Consider the following 23,262-nt stretch of genomic DNA (forward strand, 5'->3'; position numbering starts at 1 on the left):
CGTAAAAAATGACCAGTGGCAGTTTTGTAAATAACTGGACAAATTTAACGTCTGCCCATCAGTGCCCCGACGTCATCTTCAAAAGGACGTCGACCTATCAGCTCCCTAACGTCAAATTACGTCGGCCCTAGAGATCCCCGACGTTAAATTACGTCAGCCTAGCACAGCACAGACGTCAATTTTTTCCTAAAACCAACGCGAACCCCTCTCCTCCCCTCTGTTACGTTGTGCGTTCTTCTCCTCCGTGTCGGCGACAGCGAGAGCCACCATTGCAGGTCAGTTTCTTCGTTTTCCACCACTGAAAGTTGTTGGGTTTTGATTTGTGAATTGATTTAGGAGTTTTTGTTTTCGTCTCCATTTTGCAGTGTTATTCTTCGTCTCCATGGTGTGTGAAACGGAATATTGACCTCGCACATTCTCCCTTCCGTGTCGGCGACAACGCCATTGTAGGTACGTTTTTTCATTTTTCACCACTGAAAGTTGTTGGATTTTGTTGTGTGGATTGGTTTTGAGTTTTGAGTTTTGAGCCCAATATTTATCGTTTTCGTTCCCATTTGGTAGTGTTTTTCTTTCGCATATTTGGCCAGCCAGTAGCATGTTCGGCCCCTAAGACCACTCTCCTCCAACTTCGATTTTGGTTTTGCAACAAGAGGTTATCTTTACTTATCCTTCTTTTTGCATTTTGTTAGTGTGTTCATATTGTATGTATGTAATTGAATTTTCTTTTACCGTTGTAGTTTAACATTTTGAATATTTTTTAGTTAGTTTTTTGGGTCTACTTTTTTATTTTGAATTTTTGTATTAATATTTACATAATTTTGAAAGAAATTTATGTTTATTGTTAGATTTCTTTTATTTAAAATATTTTCAATTTTATTTGATTTTTTAATACTATGGTTGCATTGTTGTTTTATATATGAAGATTTATTATAATATTAATTAAATACTGAGCGAACCTTAGTTCCCGTTTAAGATTTAGTACAAATGATTAAATTTTTAATCGTTTGTATTAAATCTTGAATTGTCCGATCGGACAGTTTGGAAGAATTATTTTTCATAATTTGTTATAACGCATACATTGAGGTTTATGCATAAATTTCACAAAATTTCGATTGAGGCTAATTTGTGTTGTTCTCTGGATGCATACTTGATTGTGATCATGATTAATCACTTTCATTTCGTGTACTTTAGAGACCAATGCAAAATGTTGTCGAAATTTTGTGAAATTTATGATGTTTGACTTATTTGTATATGTGTTAGCAAATTATGAAAAATAATTTTTTCGAATGGGTAGGGCCTCACCTTGTGAGAGTTAAAAGTTTGAGATTGATTGAGTTTTTTACGAACATAGTATGGATCGAAGCTGGATGAATGAGCGTCACATAAGTGAAGAGTATGAAAAAAGGGTTTCTGAGTTTTTGCAATATGTTCAAGAACACGCAATCTCAAGTAACGGGACATATTTTTGTCCTTGTGTTCGTTGTCTTAATCAAATATGTCATGACTTGGGAACAATGTGTGATCATCTATTCATCTTTGGTATAATGAGAAGTTATACACTTTGGACTTGACATGGAGAAGTATTAGACAAGCCTACAACGTCACGAGGAACAGATTATGTAGACGACTGGATGAATGATCATTTAGAAGATATGGTACGTGATGTTGGGAAGGAGAATTTTGGAAAAGTTCATTTATATGATTCTCTTAAGTCCGATTCAGAGGAAGAATTGTACCCAGGATGCACTAACTTTACGCGAATGTCAGCAACTTTGAAATTATTTAGTTTAAAAGCAAGGCATGGATGGACGGATACAAGTTTCACAGAATTGTTGGAGTTGTTAAAGGAGATGCTTCCAGAAAATAACACGTTACCTATCCGTAATTACGAGGCGAAGAAAGTTTTATGTCCAATGGGTTTGGAATATCAAAAGATACATGCATGCCCAAATGATTGTGTTTTATACAGAGATGAGTTTGCTTCACTAAAGGCGTGTCCAACATGTGATTTATCGCGGTTTAAAAAGAAAATTGATGGAAATAGTGGCGATGAAGACAAAGATGGTCTACCTGCTAAGGTGATGTGGTACCTTCCTATAATACCTAGATTCAAACGACTATTTTCCATTAAAGAAGATGCAAAAAACCTGAAATGGCACGTTGATGAAAGAAAGTGTGATAATCTTCTTCGACACCCAGTTGATTCTCCACAATGGAAGAAGATTGATGAAACATTTCCAGAATTTGGTGTTGAGCCAAGAAACTTAAGACTTGGACTTGCTACAGATGGTATGAATCCTTATGGGAACTTAAGTAGCAAACATAGTTCACGACCAGTTTTGCTGATGATTTACAATTTATCTCCTTTGTTATGCATGAAGAGGAAATATATGATGTTATCTATGATGATATCGGGTTCTAGACAACCTGAAAATGACATTGATGTGTACCTAAAGCCGTTGATCGATGATTTGAAACTGTTATGGGAAGAAGGTGTCGATGTGTATGATTCATATTCTCAAGAATTGTTTTGTTTGCGTGCAATGTTGTTTTGCACCATACATGATTTTCCAGAGTATAGAAACTTGAGTGGTTACAGTGTTAAAGGTCATTTTGCATGTCCCATTTATGAAAAAAACACGAGTTATATTCAATTGAAGCACGGTCAGAAAATTGTGTATACAAGACATCGAAAGTTCCTTCCTCGAAATCATCCTTATCGTAGAATGAAAAAAGCATTTAATGGAAGTCTTGAGGATGAAGTTGTAGCGAGACCCCGCAATGGTGAAGAAATATACAACCAAGTGGAAAACATTGACATTGTGTTTGAGAAACATCCAAAGAAAAAGACCACGAAGAAAAACATTTGGAAGAAACGATCAATCTTCTTTAATCTTCCATATTGGTGTAAACTTGATGTACGACATTGTACGGACGTGATGCACGTCGAAAAAAATGTATGTGATAGCGTCATCGGGACTTTACTAAATGTAAAAGGAAAGACTAAAGATGGAGTTAAAGCACGACAAGATTTGGCTGAAATGGGCATCCGTTCTGAGTTACATGCACAATCAATTGGAAGACGAACCTACCTGCCTCCAACTTGTCACACTCTTTCTAGAAAAGAGAAGCAAATTTTTTTGTGAGTGTTTAAGAAGTGTGAAGGTTCCCCAAGGTTACTCTTCAAATATTAGTACCATTGTTTCTATGCAAGATTTAAAGTTAGTCGGTTTAAAGTCTTACGATTGTCATGTGTTGATGCAACAACTTTTACTAGTAGCTTTTCGAGCCATCTTACCTACTTCTGTCAGAGGTATTCTAACACGTTTGTGTATGTTCTTCAATGCCATATGCAAGAAAGTTATTGACCCTCGAGTGTTAGACGATTTGATAATGAGGCCATTAGACTATTGTGTCAATTGGAAATGTATTTTCCACCTTCATTTTTCGATATCATGGTTCATTTGATAGTTCATCTTGTGAGGGAAATTCGATTATGTGGGCCAGTTTTCTTGAGATGGATGTACCCAGTGGAAAGATACATGAAGATCTTAAAGGGATATGTCAAGAATCAGTATTGACCAGAAGCTTCAATTATAGAGCGGTACATTGCAGAAGAAGCCATTAAATTCTGCTCAAGTTATATGCCAAGTTGTGAACCAATTGGAGTTCCTAAGACTAGACATGAAGGTAAATGTGAAGGTAAGGGTGTGCGTGGAGTGAAAATTCAAAGTGTTAGTAGAAAATTAGTTGATCAAGCCTATTTGTACATCTTAAACAACATTGTAGAGGTCATTCCTTACATTACGCAACACATTGATGAAACGAAATCAGCACATCCACGAATGAGTGAAAAATGGGCACTTAATGAACATAACAAAACATTCTTATCATGGTTTAAGAAAAAAGTTTACGCGACTCCAAATGTTTTTGAAACTCTATTGAGGCTAGCTCGTGGACTGAACACTGATGTCATTACATATGGCGGGTACTACATAAACAATCATTGTTTCTATTCAAAGATGGAGGATGACAAAAGTAGAGTTCAAAATAGTGGGGTTATACTTCAAGCTGAATTTGTACATTTTGTCAATTCTAAGGACAAGAATCAAATTACAGCATCCATGAGTTACTTTGGAATAATACACGAAATATGGGAAGTTGATTATGTGACTTTTAGAGTGCCAGTCTTCAAGTGTAAATGGGTTGATAGTAATTCGGGTGTTGGCACAGATGACTTTGACTTTACTTTGGTGGATCTTAACAAGATGAGTGATACAAATGAACCATTTATTAGGACTAGTCAAGCAAGACAAATTTTTTATGTCATTGATCCAACCAATCAGAAATTGTCAGTTGTATTAGAATGAAGAAACATGCACGTAAATGATGATGAAGATTGTCTAGACATACTTGAGACAACGTCTTTCTCATCAAGAACCATTCAAGACAAAGTTGATGATGTAACTGATGACATCCATGCTATTCGAAGTGATCACAATGAAGGCATATGGGAGAATACAATTTCTTGATATGTGTTTATTTAATAATATTGTCACATTTATATTTTTTTTTATTTTTCTTGTTGTTTTAATATAATAGAAGTTAATTGAGTATATTTTTATTGTTAACATTTCCTAATGATATGTTTTAGGTATGACAAGCTCTAGATCAGACCACGAGGGACCTGGTAGATCTGTGACTCGGTTGCCGGATGTCACAAACCGACGAGAGAGGATGCCGGTCCACATTGATCCTCGATCGGGTGAACCCAGTGGCCCTTGGGAAAAAAAGTACCGTAGCTACATAGGAATGTTGGCCAAAACGAAAGTTTCTATTGCAATTGCATGTTGGGATGACGTCGCGAAGGCCGAGAAGAACCTCCTATGGCGGGATCTTGTGGTATGTTTACTTAAACCAACTATAGTATTTTTTTATGTTACTGTTAACATAACATATTTTATGTTTTAAACAACACAAATTTGAGATTACTCCGAACACTGAGCGAATTAGAAAGAAAGTCTTATCTCACGTAGCCACCAGATGGAGGGACTTCAATGCAAGGCTCACACGTTTATATATGTTTGGAGATAGACAACATGACACTCCTTGTGAGAAGTACAAAATTTCTGAGGAGGAGTGGATGCAATTTCGTGCATGTAGAGAGTCTGGAGACTGGCAGGTTTGTTTGTTAAATTTGTTTATAGTGACACTAGTCATACATTTGTGTATTAAAACTATTAAATAATGTTATGTGTGACAACAAAATAGGACAGCAGCCCAACAAAGACAAAGGCTTAATGATACACCACATATACTCTCTCGATGTGGTTATGCATTATTGGAGAAAAAATTGAAAAAGTCTCGTGCACAGTCTCTAGGACTTGAGTCCCCTGACCTAGTGGATGCAATTCCTAGGTACGAGATGTGGAAGGCTGCTCGGACTAAGTCCGATGGGCAAATGACATCACAATCATCTCAAATCATATCTCAAAAAATAGTAACTACAAACCTTATTTGACTATCATAGTTCATATGTTTCTCCTTTTGATTAAACTTTCTTTTGTGGTGTAGAATGAATTAATTGAGCAAGAGACTCAGGGTTTGTTTGTTTGCCATGGTCGGGACGATATACTCACAACGACAATTGGAAGGCCAGAGCACCTAGGATATGTGCGTGGTGTTGGAGGTGCCATTGGTCTTCAAGATTACTTTGGTCCTCCACAAAGCTTGAATTGTTAGTCAAAAGGCCTTGAGGAAGATGGAGCAACAAATGGAGGAAAGATTCAACCAACGCATGGGAATTATGGAGCAACGTTTTATGGAACAACTTCAAAAACAACAACAAATACAAAGAACACTTGAAGAAAAGCTTCAGTCCATGCAGCAACAGAACATGGAATTACCCACTCAAGCTCCAACAGGACAACGTGTGAGTACAAAAGGCTCATGCTCTGGTGTAGATCATACTGACTACAAAAGTCAGTATGAGCTATTGGTTGATGAAGACCCCCGCGCATAGTGGCCATAGGACGACAACTTCAAGGTGGGGAGACTATCCATGGTGTTCCTCTATTGCCCCAGTATGCGCGTGTGATGATTGATGAAGTTCGAGATCCCCATGCTCAAGTGCTTGTGCCAACTTCAGAAATCCAATTTGTTGGGGAAGCTTTAGGCACATTTATTGCTTGGCCTAAAGCATTGATCATGCCATACTTTAGCCCACCAAAGGTATTATGACATCATGTTTTTAGTAGTTCAATCTTACAATTTATAAAACTTTTAACATCAAACCTTTCTAAATCTTTATTTCAGTCCACTCGTCCTGAAAAACAGTCGGTCTGACGTCCACGTGTTATACGTGGAGATGATGAAATGGCAGAAGCAAAAGATGATCCTCTAGGAAAGCTGCTTCTGAAATTACACAAGTTGAAAAAAGGACCGGTAGAGTTAGAGTGGGAGTTAAGAGTATTTGGCCTCCATTGTCATGTCCCATTGTACATAAACCTGAATGATGCACTAGAGATCATTACAGGAGACAAGATGTTAAATATTTCAGTCATACAACTATGGTGCATGTAAGATTTTTTTTATTGTATTTCATATTTAAAGTAAGGAATTGGTACGTTTTAATATTATACCTAACTGTCTTCTTGTAGGTACATGGAAAAAGTCATTGTGGACCAAGGTCGATCTTCCATCTATGGATTCATTGAACCTCAAACAATTCAACCTTCGGGAAACTCACCTGACCACATCAAACTTTATTTGCAAACATGGATGGTTGAGTCAAATAGAGAGATCTACTTTGCACCATACATTGATTCGTAAGTGTTTTTGCTAATAATATTTTGTGAAGTATTATTAATTATTTTGGCTAAGTACTTGTGATTGATGGTAGGTATCATTGACAACTTTGTCTCATCATTCCAAGACAATGCCTAGTTGTATGGTTTTGTTCATGCCATAGGAAGATTCCACTAGCTTTTAAAAACATGTTACAATCCTAACCTATGTATCTACTTAGTTATAAAAACTTACATATGTTTTATGTTTCCAAAATTTCATTAGAATTGTGGGTAAGCCTAGAGGCCAACAACTTAAAGTCATATATCCAAAGGTTAGAACTCATTCATTTTAAAGTTATTAATTTATGTATGTCAACTTATGAGTTTGATGTGTTTATTTTATTTGTAATGTTCAATGTAACAAGCAAGAAGATTCATGGGAATGTGGATATTATGTCATGTCTTGGATAAGAACAATCATTCGAGCTGCAATTAAAGATGAATGGATAGAGGTAATTATATATATCTTTCACATATTATAAATCATATCAAACTTTAAAGAATGATATTCATACATAATGAAATTGTATGGTTTTGTTCATGCCATAGGAAGATTCCACCAGCTTTTAAAAACATGTTACAAGAGTAAGTATTATTTCTTTTTCAATCCTAACCTATGTATCTACTTAGTTATAAAAACTTACATATGTTTTATGTTTCCAAAATTTCATTAGAATTGTGGGTAAGCCTAGAGGCCAACAACTTAAAGTCATATATCCAAAGGTTAGAACTCATTCATTTTAAAGTTATTAATTTATGTATGTCAACTTATGAGTTTGATGTGTTTATTTTATTTGTAATGTTCAATGTAACAAGCAAGAAGATTCATGGGAATGTGGATATTATGTCATGTCTTGGATAAGAACAATCATTCGAGCTGCAATTAAAGATGAATGGATAGAGGTAATTATATATATCTTTCACATATTATAAATCATATCAAACTTTAAAGAATGATATTCATACATAATGAAATTGTATGGTTTTGTTCATGCCATAGGAAGATTCCACCAGCTTTTAAAAACATGTTACAAGAGTAAGTATTATTTCTTTTTCAATCCTAACCTATGTATCTACTTAGTTATAAAAACTTACATATGTTTTATGTTTCCAAAATTTCATTAGAATTGTGGGTAAGCCTAGAGGCCAACAACTTAAAGTCATATATCCAAAGGTTAGAACTCATTCATTTTAAAGTTATTAATTTATGTATGTCAACTTATGAGTTTGATGTGTTTATTTTATTTGTAATGTTCAATGTAACAAGCAAGAAGATTCATGGGAATGTGGATATTATGTCATGTCTTGGATAAGAACAATCATTCGAGCTGCAATTAAAGATGAATGAATAGAGGTAATTATATATATCTTTCACATATTATAAATCATATCAAACTTTAAAGAATGATATTCATACATAATGAAATTGTATTAGTTTTTCAGCGATTCAAGAATCCATCACCTCTGCTAGATGACATTATCCACACACTAAGATAGGAATGGGCAGCATATCTATTGGAGAGATGGAGTTGATACCACATGAATTAGAACTCCTTTTAAAAACTTTATGGTACAAGAATTTCATGTTGAAACATTTAGTTAGTTGTTATTTATATTAGTTTAGAATATATGTTGAAACTTAAGTTCTATTATATATAACTGTAACTCCAGAATTGTGCTAAAAGTATTATGAAATTGTTTTGGGAATTTTTTGATTTTCAGGTGTATGGATGTTGTAAAAATAGTCAAATTTTTTTTAAAAAAATGGAGCAGTGTGACGTCTGATGTGCCCTGACAGACATTATTTAACGTCTGACCGTACCAGGGCCGACGTTATTTAACGTCTGACGAGCTCTGACAGAAGTTAAATTGCTCAGGTTTTTCATTCATTTCTGCGCGAAAATTGACATCTGCTGTTATTGGCCCCGACGTTGGATAACGTCAGACTCTTAAAGGACCGACGTCAAGTGACGTCTGCTATTTTTTCGACGTTATTTTCACGTCACCCGGTATGACATCGATGTTTGGGCAGACGTCAAAGGTCGAAAATGTCGGACATTAAAAGGCTTTTTTGTGTTAGCGATTTTAAATGTTTTCATTTATTCATTTTTGCATTCAAAATTCTTTTACAGAGTTTTATATTTTATAATACATACTTTTATATATTTTAATATATACACATATACATTTTATATATAACAAAATGGTTGTATCTATATCTATCTATATGTAAGGCTCAATTATTTTTTGTTCTTATTTTTAAAGCTTACCCCTAATTAGTTGGATCTAAAGGCTGGCCCATAGGGTGTCAAGGCCCCTAAAGCAGCCAAGGTCCCTCATTCTGCACTCACTTGCCAAAATCAGTGCTCTCACTCTTCCCTCTTCTCTCCACATAAACTCTGCTAGGGTTTGGGTCTTACCCTTCTTCGCGTTAGCTCAACTCCATTCTTCAGTCCATGTAAGTTCATTCTCCATTATACCTTTCTCATTCCAGGCTCTGTCATCATGATTCTAACTAGGGTTCACCATGGTAACTCATTTTGAATCTATTCCAATGTTTTATAGCTCGTGAATCTGCTCTGTGGTCGGTAGTACTCCCTTACTTGGGTGTCAGGATATTCTGCTAGCTTTTTCCAAGTAAGGGAAGCTAGAACTCCTTTTTCTTTGAAATATAGTGCTCTTATTTTCGTTCTAGAATGAGTATGTTTGATTTATGTGGTGCTACTTTTTTTTCTACACTTAACACTTTTTGTAAAATGAAGGTTCCCACTTCGTTAACCATTGGATCGAGCGGAAATTTGACCGGTCGGATCTTGAATCGGAGCTCTATAGTGAGAGAAGTTTTTATCGCAAGGTCATTGTAGTTTGGTTATTGACATCATTGCACACGTTTCGTAAAATGAAGGTTCCTACTTCGTTAACCGTTGGATCGAGATGATATTTCAACAGCTGATCCTTAACACATAGTTCTTGACTTCGACCAGCTGGATCTTGAATTAGAGCTCTGTAGTGAATGCAGTTTTTATCGCAAGATCACTGTAGTTTGGTTGTTGACAACGGTGACCTTTGTTGCTAGTTTGGTGCATACCTTTCTTTATAGTTATTCAATTAAGTTGGTTTTTGTTTCATTTGGTTCTTGATTCAATCATATTTAATTTGAATATATATATATACAAAATTTTTGGAGCTTTACACAAGCTGCAATTTTATTTCTAAAATTCCAAAATCGTTTGCATAATGTGTTGTTAAGTTGGATTGGATAAAAATTATAAGGTTAAAATACCTTTTTGGTCCCAATTTTCGTCAAGTTTTTTCAAATAAGTCCTAATTTTGGTTTTGTGTTCAAATAGGTCCCAATTTTCGTCAATTTTGTTCAATTGAGTCCTTTTTTGCTAACACCGTTTAAATCATTAACGGCCATGAACAGTGACTGCCACGTGTCACTTCGTGGTTTTTTTGAATTTTTTTGAATTTTTTTTTATTTTTTTGAATTTTTTTTTAAAATTTTTTAAAATTTTTTTAATCTTTTTTAAATGTACACATTCGTGGTTTTTCTGAATTTTTTATTTTATTTTTTTTTTGAATTTTTTTGAAATGTCCACGTGTCAACCCAGTAGTGTGCCACGTGTCAAAGTCAATATTCTATATTCAATTTGGTCCCTATATTTGTTATTTTTGTTCAATTAGATCCCAATGTTTGTTAACATTAACCAATTTGGTCCCTATCAAAGATGTGACCAAATAAAATTTTTATATCAAAGTTATAATGATGTGAATTTTAATATATTATATAAAAATATTTAATAAAAAATGTGAATTTTAATATAAAAATTAAATTTGGTTTTAATTTGAAAAGGGACCAAATTGGTTAATGTTAACAAAAATTGGGACCTAATTGAACAAAAATAACAAATATAGGGACCAAATTGAATTTAGAACATTGACTTTGACACGTGGCACGCTACTGGGTTGACACGTGGACATTTCAAAAAAAATTTTAAAAAATTCAAAAAACCACGAAGTGACACGTGACACACTCCTGGGTTGACACATGTACATTTAAAAAAAATTTAAAAAAATTTAAAAAAATTTAAAAAAATTCAAAAAAAAATTCAAAAAAATAAAAATAAAAAAATTCAAAAAAACCACGAAGTGACACGTGGCAGTCACTGTTCATGGCCGTTAATGATTTAAACGGTGTTAGCAAAAAAGGACCCAATTGAACAAAATTGACGAAAATTGGGACCTATTTGAACACAAAACCAAAATTAGGACTTATTTGAAAAAACTTGACAAAAATTGGGACCGAAAAGGTATTTTAACCTTATAAGAATTAGTTATTTTCCAAGAGAGAAATATGTTGTATGATTTTAATATGTGTCTTCAAATGCTTGTGTGAGAATATAGGAGATTCCATGAGGGAGATCCTAATTGATTTAATTAGTAGTGTCTTCATTGGTCAGGACGTAATTTCACGATGGTTGTGTGGTGATGCCTCATTGGTCAGGATGTAATTCCATGACCCCTGTTAGTGGGAGCTCATGGTGGCGCCTCATACTTAGGATGTAATTCCATGAAGTTCGTGGTGATGCCTTATTATATAATTTATTAAGGATTCAAGGTAAGGATTGCATCCTGACACTTTAAAGAGTTAGTTAGTCTCACGTAGAGCGTACTAACTCAAGTGGTTAGAGTAGCAAGAGGCCTTATATCTTTTAAGGCTAACCTTGTGAGTGGTAGGGTGAAACCCATTGGCAATTGGCTCTACAAAGCCACCACAAGTGCAAGAATTCGGTGAAGCAGACTAATTATACTTATTCGGATAAGTCGTGTCGCGAGTCTTAGTGTATTGTTTGTGAGTCATCATATGATTGGTTGATGTATGTATCTTGGACTATGAAAATGTATGCAAATGTATGATAAAATCACTTTATACTTTAGCTTATCGTTTCTGCTTGTTGTATGTTCTGTGTGTGGTCTTCTCTTTCTGCGATGATCATCAATTTATTGATGGGAGTAGATGCGAAAAATCCTCGTGGTCAACAAGGTAATGGAGATTTCGCTGCATAGCTCATCTTGGGCCAGACCCCACTTTTTTATGAATTTACTTTAGAGCTATAGCCCATGTATTTCTTTGCCCTTAGGGCACTTACTTTACTACTGTTAAACTTCTTACTCGTATTATTGTTGGCATCATGGTGTGTCTTGGGTTCTTTCCTCGTTTATTCTGAACAAGTGCAAGGAGTGACTTCGATACTCCGCAAATTTGCTCTTTATATTATATTGTTCGATGTTTCATTTAATTAAGTTTGTTTATTAAATGGGTATATATATATATATATATATATATATATAGTTTTGTAGTATAACATTATTGTTATTAGTTAATTAGTTTTGATTTTTTATATATTTATAGTTGTTATATTCATATGTTCATAATTTATTATAATAGATATATTATTATTTTCAATAATAATAATTATTTTCTATTTTTTAAAGGGTTAATTATGTTTTTGGTCCTTCAACTTTTAGTGAAAATTGGAATTAGTCATTCTTCGAAACTTTGGTCTAATTTAGTCTCTCAACTTTAAAATTGTGTGGATTTAGTCCTTTTAACAAAATTTTGTTAAGTTTATTTGACGTTTCAAATACATTTCATGATAGTTTATTAACTAATATTGAAGCAAAAATGTGTCAAATGGGGTAAACATCTCACATGCTATCATGAGATGCGTTTGAAACGTTAAATAAACTTAACAAAATTTGCTTGAAAGGACTAAATTCATGCAGTCTTGAAGTTGGGGGACTAAATTGGACCAAAAGTTCGATGAATGACTAATTCCAATATTTACTGAAAGTTAAAGGACCAAAAACATATTTAACCATTTTTTAAATAATATATATATATATATATATATATTAAAATATTTGTAAGTAATGTAATACATTATTTATTGAAATTGTTGCACTGAAAAAAAAAAATTGGTTGTTACATTAACGATCATAAAAAAAAGTACGTCTTTTTTTTTATTTCATGAATATTTAATTCCCTACTTATAAAATATTAAGCAAATTCAAGTTAAAGTCACATCGGAGATGTAACTATTTGATATTTGAATCCCTTGTTTTAAGGAACATAATATAAATAATGAGTAATGATATAAGAATCCTCCTTTTATATATAATTGTTAAAATTGATAATTGATATTATTGATATAAATTAATGGTCGTTTATTGATTTGATATAGTTACTTATATGATTGATACGATTAATACTCATATGATACATTTTTCTTTATGTAAATATTTGTATATATTTTGTAGTAATGATTTGATTTGTATCCTTTATTAGTTACATTTTGTATCTATAAATAAGACTTGATAAGACACACACAAAAGTTATTCCTCATTTTCTCAATCTCTATTCTTTCTTTTCTTCTCTTTCCTATTATTAACTTTATTTTATAACAATTATATTGAGATAGTAAAAATATATTAATTGATATGTTGGTAAAATAACTTATTGAAATTAAAGGTAATTTACTATTATGTAAAAATAAAAAATAATAATTTCCTCTAAAATTGAATTGACAAATGACACAGTTAAGTCGTGCAAGGAATGGACCACATGAAATATTTATCATATTAAGTTTGATTGTCACTTAAATTAGTTGAATTTAATGTTCCAAAATATAGCATCGTAAGCTTTAATCTCTGCTTAGAACCTCCATAAGAGAACCAAATTAAAAGATTTTGTGTATAAACATTCAAACAAAGTTCGTGATTCCATTATGAGGTGAATCAAGTCGCTAATAGTTTATATTAAAATCTTAGTTTAATTACTCTTTTGCTCCTTGTTTTTGTAAAAAATGTCAATTTGATCTTCCACTTTTTTTAAGTTTAAATTTATTACTGATTTTTAAAAAATATGCAATTTGATCCTTTTTGTTAAATTTCTTAAAGCGAATCAATGATTTTTTTTATCATAGTTGACACTATGATTATATTAATTACATCAATAAAGTAAATCATCATTATTAACAACTTCAATTTTGATGAAAAAATTTTGATCTGTTTCAAGAAATTTAACCAAAAGGACCACATTACATCTTAAAAATAAGGATGAAATTGAAACTTAAAAAAAAAAGTGGAGGACCAATTTGATACTTTTGGACAAAAACAAAGATCAAAAGAGTAATTAAACCTAAAATCTTCATCCATGATCTTAGACAACGAAGAAAACCACCAAAGGGTTGTTGCTTACAATTGAAAACAATTAACTCATCAACATTTTTGTTGTTGCTTACAATTGGAAACAATTAACTAATCCAACTTTCTAACTTCATATGTAACCCGAATAATCTTAGAGACAGGGAGGGGCCATGCCCACCCCCCCCCCCCCAAATCATTTCATGTTAATAAATAATAAAACATAGAATACAAATATTTAAGTTTAATTACTCTTTTGCTCTATTTTTGTCCAAAAATGTCAAGTTGGTTCTCTAGTTTTTAGTTTCAATTTGATCTCGAGTTTTTACTTAACATTCTTTAAAATATTATACTAATGATTCAATCTAATAATCAAAGAATTATATTACATTGACCCCTCCAAAAATTTGATAAAAATCTGCCATGGTATGTAACTCTATATAATAGTTACAAAGAAGTGACATTCATGCTAGCGATGTAACATTATACTATTCACTTGAACAATGATAACTTAATCAGTATAAAAAACATGTCCATAACAACATAAATAGCAATTCTTCGAAGTACATAAATTAGGTTACATTAATATTGTTTGAATGTAAGATTGAGTCAACCAAAAAAAAGACCAAAATCTCTGAGGAATTTCTTTGGAGCTGAATTTGGTAAAATTGATGGAACACTATGAAAAACATGACCAAATTTATCACCAAATATCACTATGTCCACCTAAAAGTAGGAATGTCAAAAAGGGCTGAACTTGACGGGTCAGCCCGCCAACCCGACCCAAAAAACACAGATTGGGATAGGAAAAGCAACTCGTGAACCCGAATTAACCTAGCCCGCAGGTTAAAACGGGCTAACCTACAACCTGTCTGACTTAATTAAAACCCACTTTCAACGCATGTGTGCAATTGTTTTGTGACCTAATGCATTTGAACTCACTCGAAACGAAGTCTCCTCTCGTCTCAGTTTCTTGTTTTCTTCTCTTTGCCTTTCTTTCTCAACAACCATCCATCCACCGTGATGCTCGACGACGACTGGACGCAACCACCACAAAACGACGACACTCCATGCAACGACGATGACACTCCACGTAGTGGTGACACTCCACACAACGGTGACAATGACATACGTCGTTGGCAGCGGCGACGACGACATACGTGGAAAGGGCGAAGCTTGTTCTTCGATTTTCATTTGTAATCTTCCACAATGATTACAAGTCTCCATAGTAGTGAAGTTTCATTTCTCGTTCTCTCTAAAGTGATTGCAGACTAGGTTCAACTTTCACAACATCATGAATTCGAGGTTCATTTCTGGTTGTGGTGAATCTATGAGTTAGGGTTTTTGCATATTAAGGATGTTGCGAATTGGATTTTTACATGTTAGAGTTTTGCAGATTATGGGGTGTTGCGAATTGGAGATGTTAAAGACTAGGGTTTTGCGAATTGGGATTTTACTTATTAGGGTTTTTGCAGATTGAAATTTGGGGATTTTTTCAGCATTCATCTTCTTCCTCCTCAAAATATGTATTTCTATTTTCTACATCTATTACTACAATGTGTAATGGTGGGTTTGAGACTTTGGATGTGTGTTTGGTTCATTTCAACACGCTTCTTTGAAAAAATTGATAACGAAGAACTTTAAAGCAAAAAGAAAATAAAAAAATAGCGAGCTGACCCGCCAGCCCGCAAACCCGTTCTACTGCGGGTCAAGTTCTATTGTCCATCTCGTTTTCAGATGACGCGTTAGCCCAACCCGAGCCATTTTGGACGGGTCAATGATGGGTCGAGTAGACCCATTTTGACATCCCTGCCTAAAAGCATTAGAATAAATTTTTAGCCTATGGAAGTAAAGTTATGATGCAACAATGGATAACTGGGGCAAACTTTTATGAATGAAATGCATTATGCCACAATCCCACAATGAAGAGTAGAAAAAATCGGTCGCATGCTATGCAATAATTATTAACATTGAAATCAATAACAGGATATTTGCCTTTCAAAATCAGTCCTTAATCGATATTTAACAAGACCACGCAATATTGCCTCTTTATATTGGTATGATTGATATATTTGGTTACATTTGGATTAAATCATCCATCTTCAATGTTTGCAACACTCATTTTTATCGGAGCCACTAAAGTTTGTCTTTTAAAAAATTGATTGAATAAAGGTGTATTCATTTGAAAAAAAAAAGTAAGAAAATTTAAAATGTTAAAACTTAAGAAAAAAAGATAAGATTGAAAAAAAAATATAAAACATACATCTCTTGATAATAAATGAGCGGTGGGAGAAGAAATTGATTGGTGCAGGAAGTAATTGTTATGGTGTATATTCTTCGAGGGCTTCTCCCTACATCCCAAATGCATTCTTCTACACCCCTAAAGTTTTCTTTAATTCCAAGTTTACCCTTCAAAATCACCCCTCAGATAACATAGGAAGAATCTTTTCTCTCTCTTATTTAAAGCCTCACTCACCCCCAATTTGACCTAAGTCTCTTACACCGTAACCACTCACATTCAAAAGTCAGGTTTTCTGGACATCCACTAAGTTGACACAACCTTTCAATTAAGTTTTCCTTTCTCTAATTTTAATTATATTTCGTGTGGACCATCAAATATGTTTTCTTTGGTCTAGAATACTGCAGTAGATGAAACCCCAAAAACAAGATAAGTTTGTTTTAACTTCTGCATCATGATTGAACTAAAACACAAAATTTTCCTTGTACTATGGACGTGGACATCCGGTGCAAAAGTTTGTGTTGCGGTTGTCAATATTCGTAAAGCCAATTTTTTTTGGATTTTATCATATTATGGATGTCGACATTCGGTTCACAGTTTTGGGTTACAGATGTTGACATCCAAAATTTTTGTTTTAATTCTTTTATTACGGATCTTGACATTTGGTATGTGGTATGTTGTTTCAGGTTGTGGATGTCAATATCCAGAAATTGTTTTTTGTATAAATTTTTCTTATTATATATGTCGACATTCGATATGTTATTTCATGTTGCGGATGTCGACATCTAGACAATTTTATTTAATTTTATGTGATGCAAATGTCGACAACCGATATACTAGGATATGTTGCGGATGTTGACATCCGGTAATGCTTTTTATTTAATTTTTTGTTGTTGTCTTTTTTTTTGTTGTCGTCATTTTTTTTCCGTGTGGACATCCTATCTGGTTTATTATATTGTTTGACATCGAGTTTATTCAAAATTGTTTTCTACTTATTTTAAATATTTGTTAAAAAATGAAACAAATTACGAAAGTGCGTGACCATAATGTACCGTATGTCAACATTCGTCTCGCTAAAATTGACACTCGTCACTAAAATGTTTCGAAAGTCAACTTTTGGTTAAAAAACCTACCACATTATTTTTTTTAATTACCTTACCTACTTTGGTAGGTAAGGACTTAATGGTCATAATTGCTCAGTTTTTGGGTACTAAATATTGGTATTGCGCAGCAGAATGTTTGGTGTTTGGACAAAAACCAAGAGGGGGATGAATTGGTTTTAAGTAATAAAATTAATACTTTAAAATTTTTCCGAAATTTTACCGATTAATTTGATATTAGTTCCTTTATATGCAACAGTAGATTCAATATAGAGATAGAGAAAAAGAATGAATACAAGTATTTATACTGGTTCAGATCAAAAGATCCTACGTCCAGTTGTTAATCTCTTCAAATAAAGAGATTAACTAAATCACTAACAAATATTATATTACAATCAGATAGTAAAAGATTAAGGAAAGAAAACACCTCTCTTGAACACACAAGAGATGAACACTTTTTTCTGAATCACATAGAGAACCTTGACCTTAGCTTTCCTAGCAACAGTAGCAGCACTCAATCTCCTAGAAACCTCTCAAGAAAAGTTATTACTCTACCCACACTAAATTTTTCAAAGCTTCTTTTGAGAACACTCACAGAACTCTCTTTGCAGTCACAACACTAGCACTCTAGCTTCTCAAAAAGGTATGTTCGAAGTAACTTTGATGTTCCTTAAATAGGGGTTCCAAAAATTAGGTTAAAAACTAAACAATCGTGCTCAAGCTGACAAGGATAATCGATTATCATTAGTGATAATCGATTATTCCAGTGCATTTTCTAAAAACAAGGTTTTGAGCGAATAGTCGATTATCAAAGGTGATAATCGATTATTCCAATGCTTATTCGAAAAATATTAACTCAGCTCAGGATAATCGATTATCCTAAGTGATAATCGATTATCACTTTGATTTTTCGAGAAATACAAGAATTTGATTTTTGCATATTGATTCTAACTATTCTAAGTACACTTTACAAGATAGCTTTAAACATAACAACACATGTTCTTCATATTGACTTCCAGATGGCTTTTAGGCTTCTTTTATCATCATCAAAATCTTGCTTCAGCATTAGAGTTGTATTTGGTTTTGCCAACAATCTCCCCCTTTTTGATGATGATCAAAACAATATGTTTAAAGTATCTTCAATAAAAAGTCTCATAAGTAGATTTGTTAGTAGCACTTTTTGGTTTAAAATTTTAAACTTTTTCTCCCCCTGTTTTGATCATTTGAAAAAAGTTTAAGAGAAAAGCTCCCCCTCAATTAGACAATGGTAAATAAAATGGACTTTTATTAAGAAATGAAACACTTTACAATAGCAATAAAAATAATAACAATATGTAGACATTTAAAATTCTTGACTCATGTCATCATCTTCATCATATTTGTCAAATTTATGTTCTAGATTAGAAATCCTAGAATCTAGTCCTCTAATTAAGCTAGTGACTTCTTCATGTTGGGTAGTGGAGATGAGAAAGAATTCTTCAAGTCGCTGGTTTAGATTTAAAATGTGATCCTCTAAAGAAGAGGATGAGCCACCAACCCCACTTGATGAGCCAATATTGGTGTCAACAAGAGGGATAGTAGCAGTGGGAGGATTCTCTTCTTCTTCATGGGCCGAGGGAGGCATATCATCCTTGTGAATGTAAGTATTCCCAAAAGGAATAAATTTCATTTGCTTCAAGGAATTTTCCGCAATTTTGTTTGCATCAGTGGTGTTATGAGATTGTTCATCAGAGACATTTACACCTTTGTACTCACAAATGTGAGAGATTAGCAGAGAATACGGGAGTGGATATTGAGGCAGTCACTTGGCTTTGAGCGTTGTGTCAAGAATAATGCTTGGCCAATGAATAGGAATGTGATTGAGCATAGCATAAATAATCATGAGATCAGCTTCACTGCACTGTGCATGATTTGTACCACGTGGACATAAAATCCAGACAATAAGATAGTGAAGTAGACATTCATCAACTTTTAAAGGTTCTGCTAGCAATTGTCGACCTATTTCTTGATCCGGTCTTCGCATAAATGATCTATATGCGACTATTCTGTTGAATCCTTCAATGCCAGCAGTGAGGATTGGAGAGGTGCCATCATCAATGGGAAATTGAGCAACATTTTCCCAAATATCATCATCCAGAATGATGTCGACACCTTTCACTTTTGTAAACCCCACTCCATCTCTGAATTTGTAGTTGAAGTAGAAGGCTCGTACCAGATCGGGGTAGTAGGTGCCTTGCATCTCTGTGAAGAATTTGACCCCTTGTTCCGCAAGAAAGGCAGGGATTGTAAAACGTCGATTTACGAACCATTGAGATTTGATGAATTTTAGAGTGATAAGAGGCTTGTCTTTCCATAAAGTGATGAATTCAACTCTCGTATCTTCATCTGAAATCCAACCTTCAATGGAGGCAGTCCTAAGTGCAGTTGAGGGGCACGAGATGCAGTTCTTCTGCGGGTAGGAATCTTCCTATGAGAAGCTTCAACCATTATTAAAGTTTGAGGAGAGGAAAGCTTTGAAAATTTTTGAGAAAATGAGAGGTTCTTGAGTTTGTGAGGTGAGAAAAGAGTCTACCAGCGACCAAAATGGCTTACATTTATGGAGAAATGTCTCCAACGATTATCCTAAGTGATAATTGATTATTCCAAAGTTGTTTTGATACTTGGCTCAGAATTAATGATAATCAATTATTGCACTCAATAATCGATTATTCCAGAATGGTTTGGGATTTTCAAGAGAGGCTGATAATCGATTATTGGTAACGATAATCGATTATTGACGCTGTTTTTTGAATTTTTGAAGGAACTTGAGTTTTGGCACCTTTAAGAAATCTTTAATATGCCTAAGTCTCTTCTTAGTTCATAAAATCTGTCTTTAGCTAATGGTTTGGTAAAGATATCAGCTAATTGACACTTTGTATCTACATATTCTATCTCACAGTGACCTTTACTTATGTGATCTCTTAGAAAATGGTGTCTTATTTCAATGTGCTTTATCCTAGAGTGCATTATGGGATTTTTGGTTAAGTTAATAGCACTAGTATTATCACATTTTAGAGGTATATGATTTAGAAATATATTGTAATCTTCTAATTGTTGTTTCATCAAAAGGATTTGAGCACAATAGTTTCTAGTTGCTATGTATTCAGCCTCTGTAGTTGACAAAGCCACACAAGCTTGTTTCTTAGAGTGCCAAGAGACTAATGAACTTCCTAAGAGGTGACAAGCACCACTGGTACTTTTTCTATCTATTTTATAACCACCATAATCAGCGTCTGAATAACCTATCAAACTAGGAGATGCTCCTAAAGGGTACCAAAGTCCAAAGCATGCAGTTCCTTTTAAGTATTTTAAGATTCTTTTCACAACAGTAAGATGTGATTCTTTTGGATTGGCTTGAAAACGAGCACACACACATACAAATTGCATAATGTTAGGCCTACTTGTAGTAAGATACAACAAAGAACCTATCATGCCTCTAAACATAATCTAATTTACCTCTATTCCTGATTCATCTTTGTCTAAATAGTAGGAGGTTCCCATAGGAGTACTTGCTTCCTTAGCAGTATCCATTCCAAATTTCTTAAGTACTTCTTTACAGTACTTAGATTGAGAAATGAAAGTTCCATTTTCCATTTGCTTAATTTGTAGACCCAAAAAGAATGTCAATTCTCCCATCATTGACATTTCAAATTCTCCCTACATTATACTTGCAAAGCCCTTACATAGAGAACTATCAGTAGACCCAAATATTATGTCATCTACATAAATCTGAACTAGCAAAATATGCTCATCTACTCTTTTAATAAACAGAGTTAGATCAATTTTACCTCTTTCAAAATCATTTTCTAACAAGAATGTGCTTAATTGTTCATACCAAGATCTAGGTGCTTATTTTAATCCATACAATGCTTTCTTCAATTTATAAATGTGATTAGGAAACTTATAGTCTTCAAAACCAGGTGGTTGTTCAACATACACATTTTATTTAATAAATCCATTTAAGAAAGCACTTTTGACATCCATCCGATACAGTTTAAATTTCATGAGAGAAGCATAAGCAAGAAGTAAACGTATAGCTTCTAACCTGGCAACTAGAGCATATGTCTCATCATAGTCTATACCTTCTTCTTGTCTGTATCCTTTTGCTACAAGTCTGGCTTTGTTTTTAGTGATGTTTCCATCTTCATCCAGCTTGTTTCTGAACACCCACTTTGTTCCTATGACTTGGTGTGAATCATCCCTAGGAATGAGTTCCCAAACTTCATTCCTTTCAAATTGATTCAGCTCTTCTTGCATTGCTATACACCATTGATCATCTTGAAGAGCTTCTTCTACATTTTTGGGTTCTATCTCTGAAACAAAAGCAACAATCATACAAAAATTTGACATATTTCTAGTTACTACTCCTTTTGATATATCTCCAATGACATTTTCCAAAGACAATCCTCTAGGTGATTTCCAGCTTTTGGCAAGATCTTCAGGTTCAGTTAATGGGTTCTCATTTAGGTACATCTCATCAAGAGCTTCTTTAAAATATTCTTCATCACCTACATTTGTTTTATTTGACTCAAGATGGTTCTCTTCAAGGTCCACAATTTCATAAAAAACAACATGCATAGATTCTTCTACATTTAAAGTTCTTCTATTAAAAACTCTATAGGCTTTACTAGTTAATGAGTATCCTAAGAAAATAACTTCATCTGCTTTAGAGTCAAATTTACCCAAATTTTCTTTTCCATTGTTTAGGACAAAACATTTGCATCCAAATATTTTTAAATGTGCTACATTAGGCTTTCTTCCTTTAAACAATTCATAGGGGGTAATTTTCAAGATTGGTTTAATAAGCATTCTATTTAGTACATAACAAGTTGTGCTCACAGCATCAGCCCAAAAATATTTAGGCACTTCATATTCGTTCAACATTGTGCGAGCTAATTCTTCTAAAGATCTATTTTTCCTTTCTACAACTCCATTTTGTTGAGGAGATCTAGGTGCAGAAAAATTATGCATAATTCCATTTTCTTCACAAAATTTTTCAAACAATTCATTTTGAAATTCTCCACCATGATCACTTCTCAAAACTTTAATTTTTAAGTCTTTTTCATTTTGAACTACTTTTGCAAATTTCTTAAAAGCGTTAAAAGCCTCACTTTTTAAGGTGAGAAAGAAAGTCCAAGTATATCTTGAGTAATCATCAACAATAACAAGACATAGTAATTTCCCCCAAAACCTTTTGTCCTTGAAGGACCAAACAAATCCACGTGCAAAAGTTCTAAAGGCTTTGATGTAGAAATCACATTTTTTGAATGAAATGATGATTTTACTTGTTTTCCTTTTTGACATGCAACACATAGTTTATCTTTTTCAAACTTTATTTTTGGCAATCCAATTACTAATTCTTTAGAAATTAGTTTGTTTAATTGTTGCATATGAATATAAGCAACTCGTTTATGCCACAACCATGGATTGTCTTCTTTAACAACCAAGCAAGTTATATCACTAGATGATGCATTATCAAGATCAATCAAGTAAATATTATTGTGTCTCATACCTTTCAAGGTTACTTCCTTAGAATCCTTTTGATGAATAGTGCAGTAGTCACTCTCAAATATTACTTTGAGTCCTTTATCACATAATTGGCTTATACTGAGAAGATTGTGCTTCAATCCTTCCACAAGTAGTACATCCTTGATCTCCAAAGTATTTCCTCCACCTACATCACTTGTTCCAAGTATTTTTCCCTTGTTGTTATCGCCATAAGTGACAAATCCTTGTTCCTTTTTTTTAAAGTTCTTAAACTTCCTTTTGTCTCTAGTCATATGCCTTGAACAACCACTGTCAAGATACCACATTGATCTTCTAGATT

The 23,262-nt window shown here is 33.5% G+C and overlaps 1 protein-coding gene across 1 annotated transcript; it reads left to right on the top strand.

Annotated features, from left to right (window-relative positions):
- Nucleotides 1-1,652: 1,652 nt before the first annotated feature.
- On the top strand, nt 1,653-3,146 carry LOC114165480. Its single transcript, XM_028050094.1, has one exon. It carries the CDS (start codon nt 1,653-1,655, stop codon nt 3,144-3,146), a length of 1,494 nt encoding a protein of 497 aa, XP_027905895.1.
- Nucleotides 3,147-23,262: the final 20,116 nt, after the last annotated feature.

Source organism: Vigna unguiculata, chromosome 10 (genome assembly GCF_004118075.2).
Source record: "Vigna unguiculata cultivar IT97K-499-35 chromosome 10, ASM411807v1, whole genome shotgun sequence".
Classification (NCBI taxonomy): Eukaryota; Viridiplantae; Streptophyta; class Magnoliopsida; order Fabales; family Fabaceae; genus Vigna; species Vigna unguiculata.